At 31.5% G+C, this 20,641-nt stretch overlaps 1 protein-coding gene across 4 annotated transcripts in view; it reads right to left on the bottom strand.

The window, feature by feature from the left end:
* Positions 1-8,739: 8,739 nt before the first annotated feature.
* Positions 8,740-20,641, bottom strand: part of mbc (dedicator of cytokinesis protein myoblast city) — a 239,710-nt gene continuing 227,808 nt past the window's right edge. For all 4 annotated transcript variants that reach the window (XM_076460973.1, XM_076460974.1, XM_076460976.1 and 1 more), the window contains 2 exons: positions 19,575-19,759; positions 8,740-11,025 (listed from right to left, as the gene is read on the bottom strand). In XM_076460973.1, the coding sequence (XP_076317088.1) occupies positions 10,882-11,025; positions 19,575-19,759 (329 nt within the window). In that variant the 3' untranslated portion in view covers positions 8,740-10,881. The remainder of the gene's footprint in view (positions 11,026-19,574; positions 19,760-20,641) is intronic.

Raw genomic sequence — 20,641 nt, 5'->3', positions numbered from 1 at the left:
TCTCAAGAATACCAGAACTGAAGTTAATAAGTGATACACCAGATCATAATAAGGCTGTATGTTTATAAAGTGGCATGTTAATGGAAATTCAACATGAAGAAAAGTGGAATAATCATCTGCTTATGCTGTTTAGGATATTCTAACCGACATCAAGCGCGTTGCTCATACGTAAAGGCCAACTCGTGATGGTCACCAGAAAGTCTGTGAAGATGATGAAAATATCAAGAAACCTCCTAATTCAAATGTTGCTCATGATCACAGTAATTATGGTGATGATTATGTTTGAAATGATGCCACCAAATAAATCTGACGACTTGAAGAGTTTATTAAATTCAAGAGCTTATAATGATCATAATGATGCTATTATATCTCCTTCAAAACTCTATGATAATAACAATTTTGATGGTGTAAAAAGATATGCAATTCACAAGTCCATGATAATATGACAAACTCAATTGTTATAGTGATGATGACATCAAGAAATCATGTGATGATATGAAAAAAGTGATCCAAAAATCTATGATAATACAAAAACAATGCATGACTCAAAAGTGTGATAATCAGCTTTGATAAAAACATTGATAATGATGGCAAATCAAATACAACAATGATGGCCATATTGATCAACATATTCTTTCAGATATCAAGTCTGATAAAAATTATGGTAATAATAACTCAACACTATATAGTTTATGTTGGAAACCATATGACATCCCTACCAATGGTTTTCTGGTATCTTTGCAAGTAATGACTTCACTTCTCCTATGTGAATTACAAACAAAAGCAGTAAAGGTTATCCATGTGCATATCCTATTCATGATGCCAAAAAGCAAGTGTGTGTTTCTGTTAATGATGTTCCAGAAAATACTCAAAGAATACCAAAAATGGCTAGACATTAAAAATCACGTTTACTTCTCAAAAAAGAAAGGAAATTCTACCTTCATCTAAGAAGAATCTGATGGCTATGTATTGCATTTTGCTATTTAAATCACAGCACATCACAACATTGAGTCGTTGTAAGAAAACCTCACAATATTAGAGAATTGTTGCTATATGCAAATTTAACGTTTGTTACCACTATGCTTTTATTAAAGAAGAACCCCAAAGGACTTGGGTATAGTGTTTAAAGTGAAGAAAGAAGGGGTGTCTGTCACTCCAGTACTGAAGTTTATAAGTGACACACCAGAGCAAAACCCTGAACACTAAGTGGCCAAATTTTATCAAACTATGGTGCTCTTTAGTATTATTCAATACAATGCTAAGAACTTTACATTGAGTAAATAGTAGGAGAAAACATTTCAAAACCAAATATATGTTACATGTTTTGAACAAAATAAGGTCAGAATGGAAACTTGAGGAAATCTTAATACTGACAATTTTCCAGAATTGAAAATTTTACAATAAACATTCATGACTATCAACTTCCTGGGTTAATACGCTTGTTTTCCTTCCATCCTTTTGTCATTTACATGGTAAATAAATGCCTAATCAGAAATCACCACTAATGCTCCATTTACTCCAATAAAAGGAAGGATGGACATATCAGTAGCAGAGTTGTTAACAATTTTTAATATTCGTATGCTACATTTTAGATAGATTGTGTAGTGCATTGAAAGAATTAATTTCCTTTTTCACTCAAAGAGTAGAAACTGAATTTTCCTCAGCAATTCTTTAAGCAGTAAAGGGTGCATTAAAAACAACAGTATCATAACCTACCTTGACTGGACATGGTCTTTTATCAGCACAGATGATGAAAATCTTCACTAGAATATTAAAGGAGAAGCTTGAAAAAAAGAGGTCCCTTTTGTAAGACATTATCTTGCTGTTCTATTGATGTCAACTTCCCTGTCAGTAGCAAAAGTAATTTTTGAGAACATATCTTTTGTTTTAGTATCTCGAACAAAATAGAAGGAAATGAAATATTACCTGAAGCATCCACAAGAAAATATTCTTGGAACAAAATATAATATTCAACTGAGTTTTAGGAAGAAGGGTTGGACGAATCTAAGGACACAAGCTCTCCAGTGAAAATAAAGAATACTATCATCTCAAACTCATTTTGACCATAATTAAATATTTGGGTATATATTTCTTATATGTCAATGGTAGAATAGAAGTTGATGATGTAAACGTTAAAGCAATCAACTACTTTGTTGAAAACTATATTGGTGGCTGATTTTGATCTTTTCTGGTAACTTGAGAAAGTTCATTACTTGAAGTGAAATAGCAATGGCACATTTGGCAACAATGTCTTCAACTCACCTACTGGTACAATATGCAACTGGAAACACAGCAAATCTGTTCACATTTATGAAGTCACTTCTTGTAGATGAATCATTGAAGATCTGCTCTAAAACTTAGAAAGATGGTGTCTACAGTCCAACCAGATGCAACTGCACCTCTGTGGAATGTTGGTTGGACAGTTGGTTGCTAGTGCCAGTATAAAAAAGTATGAAAAGTCTGGATGTTCTTCTCTCCTCTGAAACAGGAATCCTTCATATGTTTTGAGATTTATGTGTGGCCCATCCATTCCAAGTTGTATTAAGTTCTGTGGATTCATTTCTTCAATTACATTTTGTAACGAATCTGAGTAGTCCCTTGCTCTGGTATGTCGAAGTAGCTGAGATCACAGATACTTGGTAGCTACAAGATGTGATTTTTCATTCCAAAATTGGATCACCATCTCCACCTGCTATTTTTGAAAATTGTATTCATGCCTTCATGAAATCAATCAACAAATGAGAAACATTAGAAACTGAAGCAGACTTGACAGTATCACAAGAAAATGTTTTAGAAATTAAATTGTATGGAAATATTGCAGAAAACAATTGACTGTTGTACCTAGAATCATTAAATAACACATTTTTTGACTACTTCTAAAGTCCACATAATTTCAGCTTTCAGAGCAGATTCAGAGAGAACATGACAGTTACTTGCAGGAATATTTTCTGGTACAATGTCACTACTACAGGAGTCAAAATTCCTGTATTCTCTGCTGTTGTAGAGCTGATTTTGAATGACTGAAGAAATATAATAATGGTTTGCTCTTAGTCTCTAGAGATGTTTTCTTATGTTTTGTTCCTTGCATATGGTTCTTTAAGGCAGTCACATCAATGCTGGAAACATCAAAGTTCCTGTTGCAGACTTTCCAGTGCACTGAACTACTGTAAGTTTTGAACTCATAAAACAAGTTTATAAAATTAAGGTTGATTAGTTAACTACACAGCTCTAAAAGTGCACTTTCTGGTCCCACTCATTATAACAAATTAAACAAAAACAAAACTTAAAAGTAGTCAAATGAGAAAACAACAAACACATTACTAGTAATAATAAATTTAACCTTTCAGCATTTGAATATTCATTTCCAATTTTGAAAACAGTATACCAATTTCAGTTAAAATGAATTTTTCAAGTTCAATTTAAAAACTTAATGGGTCTTATTTTCTATAAATGTAAGAAAATTCACTCAATAGTGCCTGAAAGGTGCAGATTGTCCATACATCTTTATCAGCCATCCACTACAATTTAGCAGAAGATCGTGCTACAAATTTGAAAGAATGAAGATGAATTCCCAAAATTCCAAGAGATAAAAGTTGATAAAGACATCATGGTGGGAGAATTTTTTTCCATCAAAACTGTAGGAATTTCATGACATTTTCAGCAGTGATAAAAATATTAAAAAATTCTAGGTTTTCCAGGATGCCTATAGACTTTGTACAATATAAGTGAAAATTAAGGTGGATGAATTAACTATTGCATGATGTCATATGTCTATGTCTGAACTTTGCAAACAAACAAACCTCATTTTTCTTTCAATGGAAAGGTTTATGAACATCTAGCTGCAGTTCTTTACCATTTTTGAGGATCAGAATAATGTAGAAATTCTCACTTAATATATAGCATTGTAATATTAACTTTACAGTAGAATACCATCATCATTTTCATACAACTAATGACAATGATGTTTTTTCAAGATGTGCCGTGCCATAAGCCAACCTTTATGAGACTGTTTACTCACTGTAAGGTAAACCTAATGAAAATGCTTAAATTGAGATTGCAGTATTATTAAAAATAGAGATGTGGAACTAAGAACCATTTTAAATTAGATTATCTGTATAAGAGTTCTTCCCCACTCAACCTGGTTGACAAAGTGGTAAAAACCCATATAAACAAACTTGACCATCCCATCAACAGGAACTTATAATGTATCCAAAAAGAAGCTGACCCTAGTTATCTAATCTAGGAAGTATGTTGTTCTTAATAAAAAAGAAAATCAAGAAATTAATAACATACCTTATTTCCAAATTAAATCAAAACATGTTTTGAGATCCCAATTTAAACTAAACATCTTTTCATTCAAAGACTGAATCAACTATTTACATAATTCTGTGGTTATAAACAACTGTGTATGGGATTGACAACCAGAAGACAAAGGAACAAACCAATAAGTACCTAAGATACAGAAGTGTAAACTCAACACAAAGAGCAAAACATTTACTATACTCTTAAAACAGCCCAAACAACCACCACTTCAAGATCTTTCTAAGGTCACAGAATGACAATCTTTGTGCTTTTGACATCCTCGATTAACAGTTTGGAACAAATGCTTCTAATTTTGCTAAAACTCAAAATTAGCTTTGTTGTTGGTTTCCCTCAGTGAACAAATTGCCTAGATCAAAACTAAGTTCTTTACTATCCATAAAAAAAACTTAAGAACAAAAACCAACAAGCAAACTTCTCAACACGTTATCTTATTAAATTCCCTGTTCCTTAAATAAATAACTTAAAAATTACCTTAAGCTAATAAATAGTTTAGCCATAGCAGAATAGTACTGGTGCCACTGGCCATCTAAGTTACTATAAATGTTATAAACCCATCAGTAAAGCAGATAAAAAGCAGAAGACAAAATCAGTGATGTCGAGAAACCCACTTGTTGAGAAATATATAGAAAGGTCGAAACGTTGTTCGCTCTTCTATGTAAAATATTTTCTCAACCCAAACGAGCCGTTTTTGCATATATGGAAGACAAAATAATCAACTTGTAAGAATCAGAAATGCAAAACTTTTTCAGATATTTCAGATTAAGTATCAAAAATATTTGTTCTGTCACAGAACTGCAACAGGATAATATTTAATCTCCCCACAACCATAAACACTATCAACAAATAAATATATCTGTTCAGGTGAGGTCTCAGTTGGTTCCAGGTATTAAAAAAAAAACCCCACAGCAAAGCTGGTCTATACTAGCTCTTTTGAATAGATTTTACTTTGAAAAGTAAATCTCCCATGTTTTTTTTTTATTTAGTGCATTACAAAGTTGTGCAATTAGTAATTTAATAATCAATTAAATTCACCTAATTGATTATCTTCATACAAGACTTGGATAGTTGCATTTATTGAAAACAGTTTTCATTAATTGATTACTTCTGATATTAATCAATTTAATCATAATTTTGATTCATCAGTTATATCTCTTAATTACCCAGATGTAGTGGATTACAAATTTACTCAAATAATGCTGAAATATAAACATTTACTTTCAACAGGAAATCAACAATATACACTTCTAGTGTTACAATGAGACTTTAAGTTTCAAACTGGACACTATTTACTTTAGGTCACTTTTATTTATTTATTATATGACTAAATAAAGACAATAAGGTTAGTGAAAATTTGTGACACATATTCTTTAACAAAATAATAAATATTGTTGAAAGAATACTGGGCAACCTTTTATGAATAAAAAATAAGTGAATTATAAACTACCAAATTCATATAGTGTTAGGCATGAAGTAACACTGCCTATGAGGGATGGCTTGGATTGTTTATTAAAATGGGATTTTAAATATCTCTTCAATAATTTATCAAAACTTAACAATACTACACATTGTTTCTTTTTGTAACAATACTTATATAAAATCTGAGTCACAAGTTCTGGGAATGTCTGTAAACATTGCAAAAATTTGAATTTATTCTTTTTTCTTCTGGACTTTTTTTTATTATGTGATAACTGAAAAACCAAAACAATGGTGTCAACCAATTTCAATGAGGAGAGACAGTTTCAGACTATGCACTTTTATAAGTATTATCAATTAGTAGTAATTAAAAAAAAAAGAAGAGATAATTCTGGTGTAAATGATGTTATCATTACCTCTTGAAGTTAGCTTTCTTACAGAAATTTGATGTTTCTTCAAAAAGTACATGTACAAGGTGAAATTGGAATTACCAGCCAATAATAGATAAACAATAAATATTACAGTTAGAATCTCATATGCCTGTTGAAACATACTACATTAAAAGAAAAACAAAGAAGTAAAGAAACAATTTCCAAAAAGAAAGTAAATGTAAGGATGGCTAATACGAATCCTTCAAAAATAAGGCAGTAGGGATGGCATCTGTATCATTTCTACATACTAGAATAAGCAGGAATTAACATACTGGAATATGTGTATCTATTCAATCACAGATGAGTTTAACTTCTAATTTTTGCCTGCTAACATTCTACTACACTGTGTGTTTGTGTTATTGTGTAGGGATGGTGCAAGTTCCATCACTACTATCACGTTTGCATTGTTTTTGATGGATTGATATTAGCAATCCCTACATTTACTTCTTTTTGAAATTTTTTTTCTTTATTTGTACCAATTATGACTGGCTTGTGTAATAACTTTCTATATGGTTGGTTTGTATGTACTGATCAAGAGTGAACTTACACTATGGATAAGTGTAATGATATAGTATGATTGGCCATTTAGTGTTTAAAAGTATGTACAAATAAATATCCAAACTCCAGTACATTGAATTGTTTCACTGACACATTAACAGTGAGCTGATAAGTATGTCACATTTTAAATAATTGGAAGAGTGAAAATGTAGTCATTAAACATATACAATAATCACAAAAATTAAAGGATAATGAGGTTTTAATATATATTATTTTCAAAACTAGAAGGAAAAAACAGTAAAATATCAAATATTGGCAAAATTTGCTTATTACAGGTAAACACCACCCAGCAAGTGGTCCTCCTCCATTGTATATGACTTGCTGGGGCAATATACAGTTCATTCCTGGATGAGGGCAGCTCTGAGCTCCTGGACAGTCATAGAAAATGACTGTCTCTAACTGCTCTCCATAGCAAGTTCTACATATTATCAATCAAATTTAAGTCTGATGACTTATCGGACTAGTTCAGAACCTCTATCATTTCATCCTGAAATAAACTGCAAGGTGATACATACAAGCATTATCCTGTTGATACACAAATTCATCTCTAACAGCACTAGCAAAAGGCCAAACAATGGGTAGCAAGATCTCATACACATATCTTGCTGCCAGAGATCCTCCATCTACCATGTAGAAGTCGGTATGCCTCCACATGAAAATATCACCCCAAAAGGTATCATGTCGACCACTTGTAGACACACAGAACCTGTTTTCATTTCTGAACAGTACAGGGGTCCATTGTTGAAGGGTCCAACTGACATGTTCCTAGGCTAATTCCTGCCAGGCTATTTGCTTTCTTGGGGTTTGTACAGAATTTCTAACCAGTATCCTGGATCTCAGCCCAGCCTCACGGAGACTGTTCCTGACCATTGAATATGATACACATACCCTAGTGTCTTGCAGCAGCTTTTTCCTGTAGTTTCTAGTGCTGAAGATGCAATTTATAAAGGCCAAATGCTGCAGGTATTGGTCATCTATTGCACCTGCAGCCCTTTGGTGACCCTGGTCTCCTAGTGTGGCCCAATATCTGTTTCACAATCTACTGACCAAAGATTATGACATTCCCATGGGTCACCTCAGTCTGGGTGCAGCCCTCACTCCTGTAGCAGTGTGACAGCTTTGGAAACTTTGGTTTCTAATAATGTGCATGCTCTTTGTAAAAGTCAATAACAACAAAAACAATCAACACAACTAATGTTATCTCGACAGGAAACATCTTTCTTAATCAATTCAAACTAGCTTATTGCTTTGCAGAATTTAGTTCATTTTTCATAAAGACCTATTTCATAAACAATCATTGGTGCATAAACTTGAAAGTCTAAAATAAGATTAGTGTAATCAGTAATTAATATAAAAAAGCATGCTACATTTGAAAAAAAATGATATTCTAAAAATATACAGAAGAAAACAAACCTTATTATCCTTTAACTTTTGTGAAAGATGTATATACCAAGATTCCTTATTTCATACTGTATTTGCTAAATATATACAAAATAAAAATTTTCATAAACCTGATTTTCAGAAGGAGTACAAAAGAATTGATTGTGTTTTAACAAGAACTTATAAAATATATATAGAAGAAAAATTATCACTTTAAGTTTTCCAGTTAAAAGGAATTATACATAGCTATTGCAAGTTGCAATAGTTTAAAAAAATTTCACTGGATGCTCCAATGTTTTGCTAGTTGAATGTCTTTAAATTATAACTCCAAAGTACAATTTGAAATGCTTATATTACTCATTATTATTAAATAACTTTGGAGTTAGTAAGCAAATGACCTAGTCAAAATTAAAAATTGGACCAAATATTATGGGAGACAGAAAAAGTTTTAATTGGAAACTAGGAACAACATATAAATTAAGATATCTGACAGTTCTAACACTGACATATCCTTTAACTTGTATCAACTATTGAAAACAGCTGCAAAGAACATCATCATATTGCTGCTATCAGGTACAGTTACTATTCCTTTAGCTTAGATTATTAAAAAAATTAATTTTAGTCAGCACAACACTACTATTAGGAATAGTTTATTCAGACAAAATTATGCACATACAAAAGTCTGAAATCAGCAAACATAATACACTATGATATCTGTATCAGAAGTATATGCAGTTCTGGATATTTAGAAAACAAATTATGAATGGTGATTCATGTAGATCCCAATTCTAAAATGCATACTTATAATATAAATTTAACTAATTCATACTACCATAGATAGTAGTAAATGGATTTACAATAAGTGGGGAAGGGACAAGACACGTTTATATGACACAAACAAACATTAGGATTGTTTAAAATCTGGTTTAAAAAATATTTTTGCCTGGTGAATACTAAAACATAATAATGTTCAACAGGAAAACAAAAATCCATTCTTAGCATCATTACAGGGAAGACAGTTTTAAATTTCAAACAGAACTATTTAATTAGTATAAGTTTGTGAAATAAACATTTTAGTGTAACCATATAATAAATATTGATGAAAGAAGTACATGCACATTTTTATATATAAAAAAAGAGTGAATTATAAACTACCAAATGCATACATTCTACCAGTAATAATGTTCTTGTGAAGTAATAAACTTTTTGTGCTTTTTCTTCAATTCAACTTAAGACAGTGGATTACAAGTTCTTACAGGTGTAAAAGGTAACAACAATATATAGTGCAGGATGTGTTACATATAAAAACAAAAAGACTGCTATACACATTAAAATATACAAAATGGTCCTTTATGTGTCATTAGTTACATCTTCATACACTCAACTAGATTCATTTCTCGTATAAAAATAGAACAGCTCTCATTAACTTTGATATAATATGGGTAGTCAAAACAAGTAACTTGTCTTGATTGTTTACTGTCAGAATTTTTTTCCAGCCATAATACAAGTTTTATTTCATAAACGACATTTTTATAAAATATTATTCATGGTCAAAGTCACATTTATATTTTGACAGACTGCTTCAACTGTACATGCAGGTATGCTAAATGTAACTATTATAGCATTTTTACTAATTAAAAAAACTTATGAAAAGCATAAACATTACAAACAAATAACAATTATGCATAGCTCATCTAACTTATAGTAAATATTAGTTTTCTCCTCATATTTCTAATAATGAGCTTTAATGGAAGTTCTAAAACATTTGAAGTGGATATACTTCTATCCCTTCACCTCATGCCATATTGTTATAGTATAATTTTTCCATTGTGAAACTAATTTACAAACTGTAAGGCTTAAATATGTATATCCACAAATACATTTTTGATAATGATATTAAAATTTTGGTGTAGGAGTGTCCAGAAAGTTTGAAGAAGTTTTAATAAACTTATATCTGCTTAACAAATATGTAATACCTATAATAACAAATCAACAGAAGTACAAATAACTAATGATTAATTCATGATAAGCTCACCAAAACAAATGTGAATTAAAAAAGAAAAGCTTCAGTGAATTTCATTAACATCAGAACCACAATCATCCAAAAACATTACTTAATCCATGACTAGTTGACTAATACCACGTGTTTCTAATTCAACTAAACAGTCAAATATACCAATGAACTTTGTAATACTTGACTTTTGTACAGTTTTGTATGAATCATTGCACAGACACTTTTTTCACTTGGCTTTGATTATTATATCTATATGTGAAATAAAACTACAAACTTCAGGTATTATTATTATTATAAAATAAGGGAATGTTCCCTCAATTTTTTATGTTGAAGTGTGCAAAGGTCTTGAGGCACTAAACACTTTAGTGAATCAAGTAGTTTCTGATAATATTAGTGATGAATATATTACATAGACATCAATTCTTATTACATCTAGTTCCTTGAAAGATTAGCTGTGTAAAAACAAACAAAGTATTTATAATTAAGATTATATAAAAATAGTATAAAAAAGTTACTTAATCAAGCTGGTTATATTTGTGATACTGAGACATTTCCATACTTTTCTTTATTGGAGAACAATAATATTCTGTTTTTCATTTTTTGAAATACTAAACCCTTTAAGAGTTTATCAGTCTGAAGTTCCAAATATAATATATAACATGGTTCCTTAATAAAACTATCCAAAATATAATAATTAGACATTTGAAGTTACTAAAAGTTAATGTCAAAACTTGACAGTTGAAGGCACTAAACTTAGGAATTTCAGCTTTCTGATACATCAGACACCTGTTGCAATTTTTTTGGAAGCTCAACTGTTTCAGACATTGGAGCATCAGGAAGTGGACGCTTAGGTTTTCTTGGAACTGCTGGTGGCGTTCCTGCTTTAACAGGTAGTGGTGGTGGAGGCTGTAAGATTCATATATATATATATATATGGGATTAATATCATTTGGTAACAATGTGAAATTGTAAAATTTTATTAAGCTAAAAAAAATTAGTATTCAATTTACAAATGTATATCACTAAAATGGTTCAGTGATATAACTGAATATGAACTGTTTGTTCTTTAATTTTGTCACTGCCATAGGAATACATGCCCCCCTCTACAATACTGCTGTGGGACAGTCCTTGTATACAGCACTGTTATGAGAATGTTTCTCTCTACAGTAATGCTACGGGATAGTCCTTGTATACAGCACTGTTATGTGAATATTCTATATGGTACTGTAATGTGAATGTCATATACAGCACTGCTATGTGAATGTCCTATACAGCATTGTTATGGGAATTTTTAAACTGTGTGAAACAAGGTGTTTACCTGTTTCAAGTAATGAAATATTAAAACGTATTTTTACTGTGTATTTAAAAATAAATCTGGCACTGCTATAAACATAGCAGTGAAAGAGATAACTAGTTCTAAATCTTAACACTTTAACCCTTTTGCAATGGGTCAAAACCATGTCATCATGTTTGTTGACTTGCATTCAAAATTTTATTGAACTAACCATTTTGCAATGGGTCAAAGGCCATGTCATTGTGTTTGTTTACTTGCATTCAAAATTTTATTGAACTACTATTTTATGAATTTATGTCAATAAGTTTGGAATCAAATTGTAAATTGTAATTCAATCTTTAATGCTATATACGAGTTAATTTATTAATTTGAAAGTTAATATCAAAAGAACAACCTGAATATTGGTTTCAGTTAATCACATAGTATGTTGAATGCAGCACTGTTTAGAATTACATGTTTGTGATATCAAAATACTAAGTCCATAGTTTCATAAAAATTAAAGAGTTCCAGTTGCTAATACTGATAAACTAGAATATAAAATAAGAACCTCATATCTTTTTACTTTGCTGAGATATGGCTTATGTACTGAATCAAACGTCATGGCCCCATTCAACTCTTTCCATTTTTAGAAATGGTCCCTTATATACTTTTACTTCAATATGTGACATGTGGATAACCAATCAACAGCTTAGAATGTCCCCAGAGTAGTTTTCTCAGCCATTTTAATTTGTGAAAAAACTACCACATTCTTTTGATCCAAGTTTTCAAGGAGGTAGGGTTGTATCTTTAGTCTGCTCAAGGTTTCATATTTTGTAAAATCTAAATAAACGTAGTTACTAAGCTTAATAAATTATAGTGGAATTCTATGGTATCAGTATAATTATTTAATATTTCTTGGTTATTCAACTGTGTGTGTGTACATATATATATAAGACCTAAAAAAATTTTGTGATATCCTCCACGTGTGAAATTTTAAAAGGTTTAGCAACCTATGACCAGCAACAACCAAGTACAAAGGTCCCAGCAAGTAGAGATAATTGTTTGCTTTATTTCTTGATTTATCTTTCTATATTTTAAGAAAAATAAATTTAATAATTGATTTCTAAATAGTAATAATCTATATAGACATATGTATCGTATAATAATTGAAGCGTGAATGTATATTACAAAATACTAGTCCACTAAAACACACTTAAAACCGGGAAGACTAAAGGTCAGTTTTTATATTACTGGATACGTGACCTGAGTGCATGTGCACTGCATGAATATAAGTTATGTAATGTTAGGTGACATGACTGTAAGATCAATATAATAACAAATAATAAATATATATATGTTCATATGTATCATTATGAGACTTAAGCTACTCAGACTAAACATTCGTATTTTCATGGCATATTTTCTAGCATGAAAAAAGCATAATTTATATTTCTTTCTTTTTTTCTTTGATGATGGTTATGGGGTTTGTTAAGTGACATACACAACATAGTTATAGAAAATGACATAAAATATAAAGTCTTATTGAAAACAAATGTTTGAAACGTATTTAAGAGGTTTTAGAGATTACATAAATAATAATTGAGATTTTAGGATGAAGAATAGTTTTTTTAATCATAACCTGAAATCACTTTGCACTCAGACTAAGAATAAAATAGACTCTATTTTCACAAACAAATCTTTAGTAAAAATATTTCATTAAAAAAATCTGATTTTCTGTATACAAAATATTTGTATTATTTAATAAAAGTCTACAATATTTTGTGAACATACACATAATGTGTCAAAGGTTATAGTACAAATACTTAATGCATGCAAATGTGTAGACAAATTCATTTACATTATACAAAACCTGTAGTGAAAGGTTTAATTTGTAATTCCTTTTTTTACCTTACTTGAATGTCATTAACTACAATTTCATGATATTGGGAAAACACACAAGTTCAATAAATTAATTTAACTCCAAAATACAAATCTCTGATTTATTATGATTTGTTTTTGTTTATTTTTAATTTTGTGCAAAGCTGCTTGAGACTATTTGCACTAGCCATCCTTATTTTTGAAAAGATATACTAGATGGAAGACATCTAGTCAATACCACACACACTGCTAACACTTGGGCTACTCTTTACCAATGAATAGTGGAAGCTATCACATTACAACTTTCCAATAGTGTGTTTGGAGATGGGATTTGAATCTAACACTCCCATGTTGTGAGTTCAGTGCCCTAACCACCAGGCCATGCAAGGGCAATTTGTCATGAATGATTAATTCTTAAAGAGTGCATTAGTCATTGTTTCTATATTAGGTCTAACAGTACAACAGAGCACCTTGCAAGTGTGGGGTGTTCATCAGTACACTGAATTTAAAATTTTATATAAAAATAATAACTCTATATCAACAATTTATTTGGAAAAAGTATTTTTTGAATGAATACTTTGTCATTTTGTAACATTTAGTTAGTGCAATTCTTAAAGAAAAATATGAAAAATGTTGAAATCTTGATTTATGTGCAGCTCCAAAGAGCCCAACTTGTAAACAATGTACTTGTAATTTTTTTGTACAACCCAGAGCGTAGATTTATATTTGCTAGAGAAATATCATCTTTTGAAAGTTAATATTTTCCTAAATTGAAAAAGTATTTCCTATAATACTTACCTCCATTGACACCATAGCTAGCTGTTCCTTGATCTTCTCTTTTCCCATCGAAGCATTGATTTCATTTCCTCCAATTTTTATATCCCACTTAAATAACCTTAGAAAATTTTAACTTTGTGACACTCTTCACCTACATCAATGTGTCATCTATCCTGGTTCTCTATATAAGCACCTCATTCAGATAATGTAACCACTTTTTTGAGACTTATACCATCCCAGTCACTAACACCAGCTCTTAATGAGGAAGAAGGGTGGGACAGTGTCAGTGAAGGTAACTATTATTGGAAATATATTTTCAATTTAGGAAAATGTTAACTTCCAAAATATACTTACCATCCACTGATATTTACAGAGGCCTGTGAGGGCATTACCCATACAAAAAGCATCTGCAGAGAATTGAAGTATACTAAGATAAAAGTGGTACATACCACATCCAGCTCAAGTATACTCTTCACCAAGAATTAGTTCCTGTAGCAAGGGTGGAATAGTACAAGAGTAAACATCATTATAGGGCAGCCTGAGCTTGGGTAATTGGACAGTAATATTAAATATATAGATATACTTTTGAATGAATCCCAACCTGTAGTCATAAAGTGATGTGTTCCAAACCATTAGAATCACAATGAGAAAGTAAGTAACACTGAAGTAGACAAACTTTCTCTTCCACCTGAAGAAGTCCTAAAGGCAACATCTCAGGCTCAAAATGATAGTATTGTGTATGCCTTACTCAACCAAAAGAACAGAAATCGTCTGGTGTGAAATTATAAACATTCATTCCCACTCCCTAACCAAGTGGGCAAAGAGCACCCTCAACAAAGATCCTACGATGGAATTATTCTTCGTTCAGAATTACGAGGAAATAGTGGATCTCCTTCCACAAGAAAATATAATAAATCAACATTAATAAAAAAGGAGGGCCATGCACACCCCAAACATATAACTTAAGCATCATACCTGAAGTGATATTAGGAGTAGGCTCCCACTGAGACTGGTGCTTCTCCTACTGATATCTTGGAAAATCATCCAGGGACCCAAGCAAGAAGGTCCCTAACTTTGTTCTCTTCAACAAGAGTGGAGAAATTCAATTATTTGGAGAAAAAGCCTCTATCCACTACCCCAGTGACTGGAAACTGAGCAATAAGGGAAATGTGCACTGGGGAACTCTGAGGGATACTGTAATTGGTGAATCATGTTCTCTAAATTTTTAAAAGCAAACGTGTTTCAATTTATTTAATTTGATGATTGGCAAGCATGGGCAGGATCCCATTTACATTTATTCATGATAGTCCATGAGTGGTGATAGAGTAGAATATGGAACATCTCATTTCTACATCACTAGTGTGGAATTAGGCTTAAAAAAGTACACATTTCTGGGCAACACTCACAACAGAGTCATACCCAATGAAAAAAAAAAAAGGTAAGGGACCCTAAAAAGGAAGGAGAGAAGGACAAAAATACTCATTCTTACTTTTAATCCAGAAGATATTGTTAAAACAGACACAAAGGTTAGTCAAAAACCCTCAGAAGAAGAAACTGCCAGATGCATAGAGAATGTGAGGGAAAGGTATTGGAAGAAGACCATATATAAGCCCATATGATGATGTCCAGTGGTAACTGAAATGGACTTCAAAAGACATACAAATGTGACGAATCTGATGAGACATGACTCTCATAAGTTTCTTGGCCTGTAAAGATAGTCCACAATAAGCAACATTAACATGAGCAAATCCATCTCAAAGTAATTGAGATTCCAATGAATACGAAGCCGAGTACCATCACTTTGAAAGAAGTTATTACAAATCACATACTGGCTCAGGGTTCTACCAGGACACAGCAAATTATCAATAACTGGCAAAAACACTGATGAGCAGAATGTTTCCCCTTCCCTGACTGCCAGAGATTTAAGCAGAAAGAAACTAATAGGGTAGAGCAGGACCAAAGTGAAGAGATAAAGTCCTGTACACATGTTGTTCAAACAACCCTAACCTTTGACATTCACAAGCCAACGATAACAAAAATAACCATTAAATCTTTCAACATGGGGCTGATCTTCATGACAGACCACAGGATCCTCTTTGTAAAGTTTAAAATCTTCGTAGATTTAATACTTCTAACTTTCAATATAGTGTGTATATTGTCACATAATTTGTCAGTATTTCACTTAATATTATAAGAGTTTAACACAAAAAGCCATATTTGAAATGTTTGGGTGAAGTGGAATCAAACTCCTTGTGAGGCACATACAAGTCAATTTTAGAAGTTAAATCTAAATAAACTTGGGAAAGTTTGGGTGAATAATACTGGACTGAGGTTGCTTTAACAGAGATAGCCAAAGTGGAAAAGGCAGATGTGAATCCTTCTAAAGATACTGTGGAAGACAAAACCATGGTTAGGTCCTCCAATCTGGGATTATGAACAGCTCTCAAGTTAAGAACTGAATCATAGCCAGAAGACTAAGTAACATATGAATTGAACAAAAGGTACAAAGGTGAAATCCCATCCAATCTGGACTAAATGGGAATATGTTAGAAAATCTTGCAATGAAGAACCCATTCAGTTAGAAGAATTGAATGGACCAAGACAGGTGAACTGCTATGAAATTGCAAGAAGTGGTTGATCTGAATTGGCCACATAAAAAGCTGACTTGATAAAATAAAATGCTGGAAAAATAGAGTCCATATTTCCCCAGAATGTCCTGGATTATAAAAAAAAAACAGGCTCATAATCCCCAAGAGAAACACTTCAAGGCTGAATATATGTCTCCATCTCTTAATAGAGCAAATCATGAACAAATCAACTATATGTTGAGAGATACTAGATAACAGAGGAGGAACAGGGGAAGCCTGATAAACCTCTGCACTGACAACAGTAACATGGGAAATCATGCCTGAGAGCAGTGTTAATCTTTTTTTTTTTTAAAGGATATCCACAAGGTGATGCAAAATCAGAAACCAAAACATAATGAAGCAGGTAACTTCATCAGAAAAACTGTGACCAATGATTATATGAGTGAGGTGTTTATATACAGCAAATTGAAATATGTGGAGGGTGTCACAAAATCAAAAATTGCCAAGGGTATTTAAATAAGATATCAAAGACTGGAGCAAGGAAGACCAATTCTTAGAAGGGCAGAAAGAATACTGAGAAATAGCTAGCTATGAGTGTCAGCAGAAGGTAAGTATGTTTTAAAAACATAGTTATCCATATCTTCTATCAAACATGATTTCCTTTCTCTTTAGCTGATTTTATTATTTCAGACTTTCACTTTCATCCTTTTCTAATGCCACACTAAGTGATATAAACTAATATTTTTCAACCACTAGTTAATCACAACTACCTTGCCAATCTGTGTAATTTCACAAAAACAAATAACCAAACAAGGAAGCTAATACACATAAATTGTAATTGTTTTTCAGTGTGGCTTCATAGTTTAGGAGGGCAGCAAGCTGGTCCCTCAGTTGATCAATTCAGCCTAACACCCACCACTATACTGGTATAGATATGTTGAGGATACAATTGCTGGATTCACATCTACAGAACACACAGAGTTTTTTTCAACACAATGTTAACCCCAACATTAAGTTCAACTGTGAACACGAAAAAACTAACCAAATAGCATTTCTCAACCTCAAGATCACAAGTACCAAAACACAATTCACCCATACTAGACTATACATTCCCTGAGACTGACCACATGAAACAAAACAAAAATTCAACATATTAAGAAACTGAAAAAACACTACCACAAACTATGCTCACTTGATAAAATTAATGAATAAAATCAACAAAATAAAACAACACTTCATCAACATCAACAAATTTCTTAAAAAACTGTTGAAAAAATTATACACGCACACACACACACACACCTGGATCAACAACAAACAAACAATAATAAATCCCATGAAACTACAAATCTTTACACTGCTGCATACCATATATTCCTAATATCAGCAAAAAAATAAATAACCAATATTTAAAAAAAACTTGTACCAAAACAAAACATTCCAGTAAACACCAAATTTATTTAAAAAAAAGGTACAAAACTAAAGCTCATACTATATAAAAACTACACTGATAAACACAACACCAACATAATTTATAAAATACAATGCAGCAATTGCCATGACTTCTATATTTGAGAAACAAGTAGAAAAATGGAAACTGGATTTAAAGAACATAAAAAACATCTTCACATGTTTTTGAACACTGCAAATAAAAAACATAACCATAGAAAACACCCAGATACTAAGTAGGAAAATAAATGTAAACAAACACAAAATCAAAGAAGTTCTACTTACAGAACAATTCAAACCAAAATTAATAACTTATCATACACTGCAATGCACCCTGCAATTCCATACCCATTTACACTCTTGTCCCTAAGACATGTGCCTGGCAACAGTGACTTGCAAACTCTCTTTCTTAACCTGAAGATGACCTAAGAAGATCAAAATATTGTTTTCTACTTTATTTTGATAAAAGTTTTAATACCCGTACCAGCCATCTTGAAATACATTTTTATTTCAAGTGGATTTCTCGATATCATGATTTTTTTTTTTTAAAACAAGTTTTAAGTATGGAGTTTTTCTGTTGGTACAATCATTTATTAAATATTAGAAATAATATATTTGTTAAGTAACATTTCAGTTAATTTTGTTTAATATTTTTAAGTGGTCTTAAAAGTATTTCTATTCAAAACCTACTTTTCTACTTAAACAGTGTATCTGTAATAGTACAATACTCTATTACATATCTAAAAGAAATACAAACTAGGTCAAGAAAATTATCAATTGGTTTATGATACACCACAATATACTTGATTCCAGTAAATACAAAAATGAAAAAAAAAAAACACAACAAAAACTCAATCTTTCGGATAAGAAGGAACATCAACACAAAAACTTCACCAAGGAAAACGGAATATGCTTTTGTTACTTTCACAAAGACAACTCAACTCAGAGCCTACCAACAACTAAAAACTACTATTTGACAAAAATGTAATCTATAAAGGCACAGGTTGTTATTGTTTATTACAGGGTTGGTTTTGCCACAGGGCCTTCATGCACAACTTTTGTTTACAATGTTTCATTTAAATGCTCCTGATAAACAGAAAAAAATAGGAGAATTGCATTAGAGAAGGAAACACATACAGAATTTCAAGCATGCCCAATTATGCTTTAGTAATTGACATCTTTCCTATGCAGAACAAATTTTTTATAATATCTAATATATATATAAAAAAAAAATTTTTTACTAAAATTTCAGACTAGTTAAATATAAACAAAATGAAAATAAGTCATTACTTTATTTCTTGTGAGCTGCTTGAAGAGCATTATATTTGATCTAAAACTATGTACAAAAATATTTTATTTTACACCATTCACATGCTAAAGTTTCTAAGAAATAAAGCTCTTTAACTTTACACTCATGAACCAAAATGCTGGATGTAATGCTTATTCCAATTTTCACTTCCAACTATAAATGTAATATAAAATCAGTTTACCTTATTTTTTAACCTTGCAGATGAAAAGAGTGAGCTCTTCCTGGGTGACATATGCATATCATCAGTAATATTGGTATAATCTGCATAGGCTTGTTTTTGGGGCAGAGGTGGTGGTTTATCATCTACTTCTTCTGGTGGCAAATGGGGTGACAGTGAAGAGGAACATGGAGGAGGTGTACTAAAGCCTATTGTGAAAACCAAATAAGCAATATAATATAATAAGTAAATATTATAAAAATTATGAATATTAGAAAAGGAAAATATTGACAGATCATACAGCCCTACAACCTTCAATAATCTGGCCATAAAGCCAAATAAAATTATAAAAAACTTAATTAGTAAATAAAGATATTGGTTGTAATAAACTGATATAATTTCTAACCCTTAACATAATTTTGCTACCAACATAAATATTTAGGTTTTTTTATTTACAGTTAAAAATTAGAATAACTTTTAAAATGTGTATAATATTTTCTTTGTTAAAACAGTAGAATGTTGAAAATTAACATTTTCCAAAACTAAAAATGTATTTCCAATACATACTTCCTTTCACAAAAATGTTACAGAAGAGGTGAGGATGTCACTGAAGAAACAGACTAGGGAATCACATATAGCCTCAGAGAGCCCTGATTACATTAAAAAGAGATGGTTGGGATCAGAACAATTATAAAGGTAGTAAAAGGAGGGAATAAAATGGGATTGTGAAAGAATGGGAGAGATAAATGGAAGAAGAAAACCAGATGTGTTGATATGACTTTCAGAACCCATGGATAAACCCACAAAACTGGGCACATTGAAGGAGTCCGACCCCATCAATCCCTATCCTAAAAGAGTGGTCAGGGTAAGAAAATTATGGGAATATGTATTAGGGTCTGGTACTCAATAAAAGAGAAGTGACACCAAACACTGCAAGCCTAAATAAAAGAAGATGGAATGATGATAATGAAAAGCATGACTAACTACAGTACTTGGCAGTTAAGGCATAATGATCCTTGAAAATATCTTCCCTCCAAATGACTCACATGAACCCCAGTAACTGGGAGAGGAGGAAACACTAAATAATGACC

Source organism: Tachypleus tridentatus, chromosome 10, assembly GCF_004210375.1.
Source record: "Tachypleus tridentatus isolate NWPU-2018 chromosome 10, ASM421037v1, whole genome shotgun sequence".
NCBI classification, from domain to species: Eukaryota; Metazoa; Arthropoda; class Merostomata; order Xiphosura; family Limulidae; genus Tachypleus; species Tachypleus tridentatus.
The sequence above is the reverse complement of the archived record's forward strand: the minus strand, read 5'-3'. Positions and strand labels throughout refer to the sequence as shown.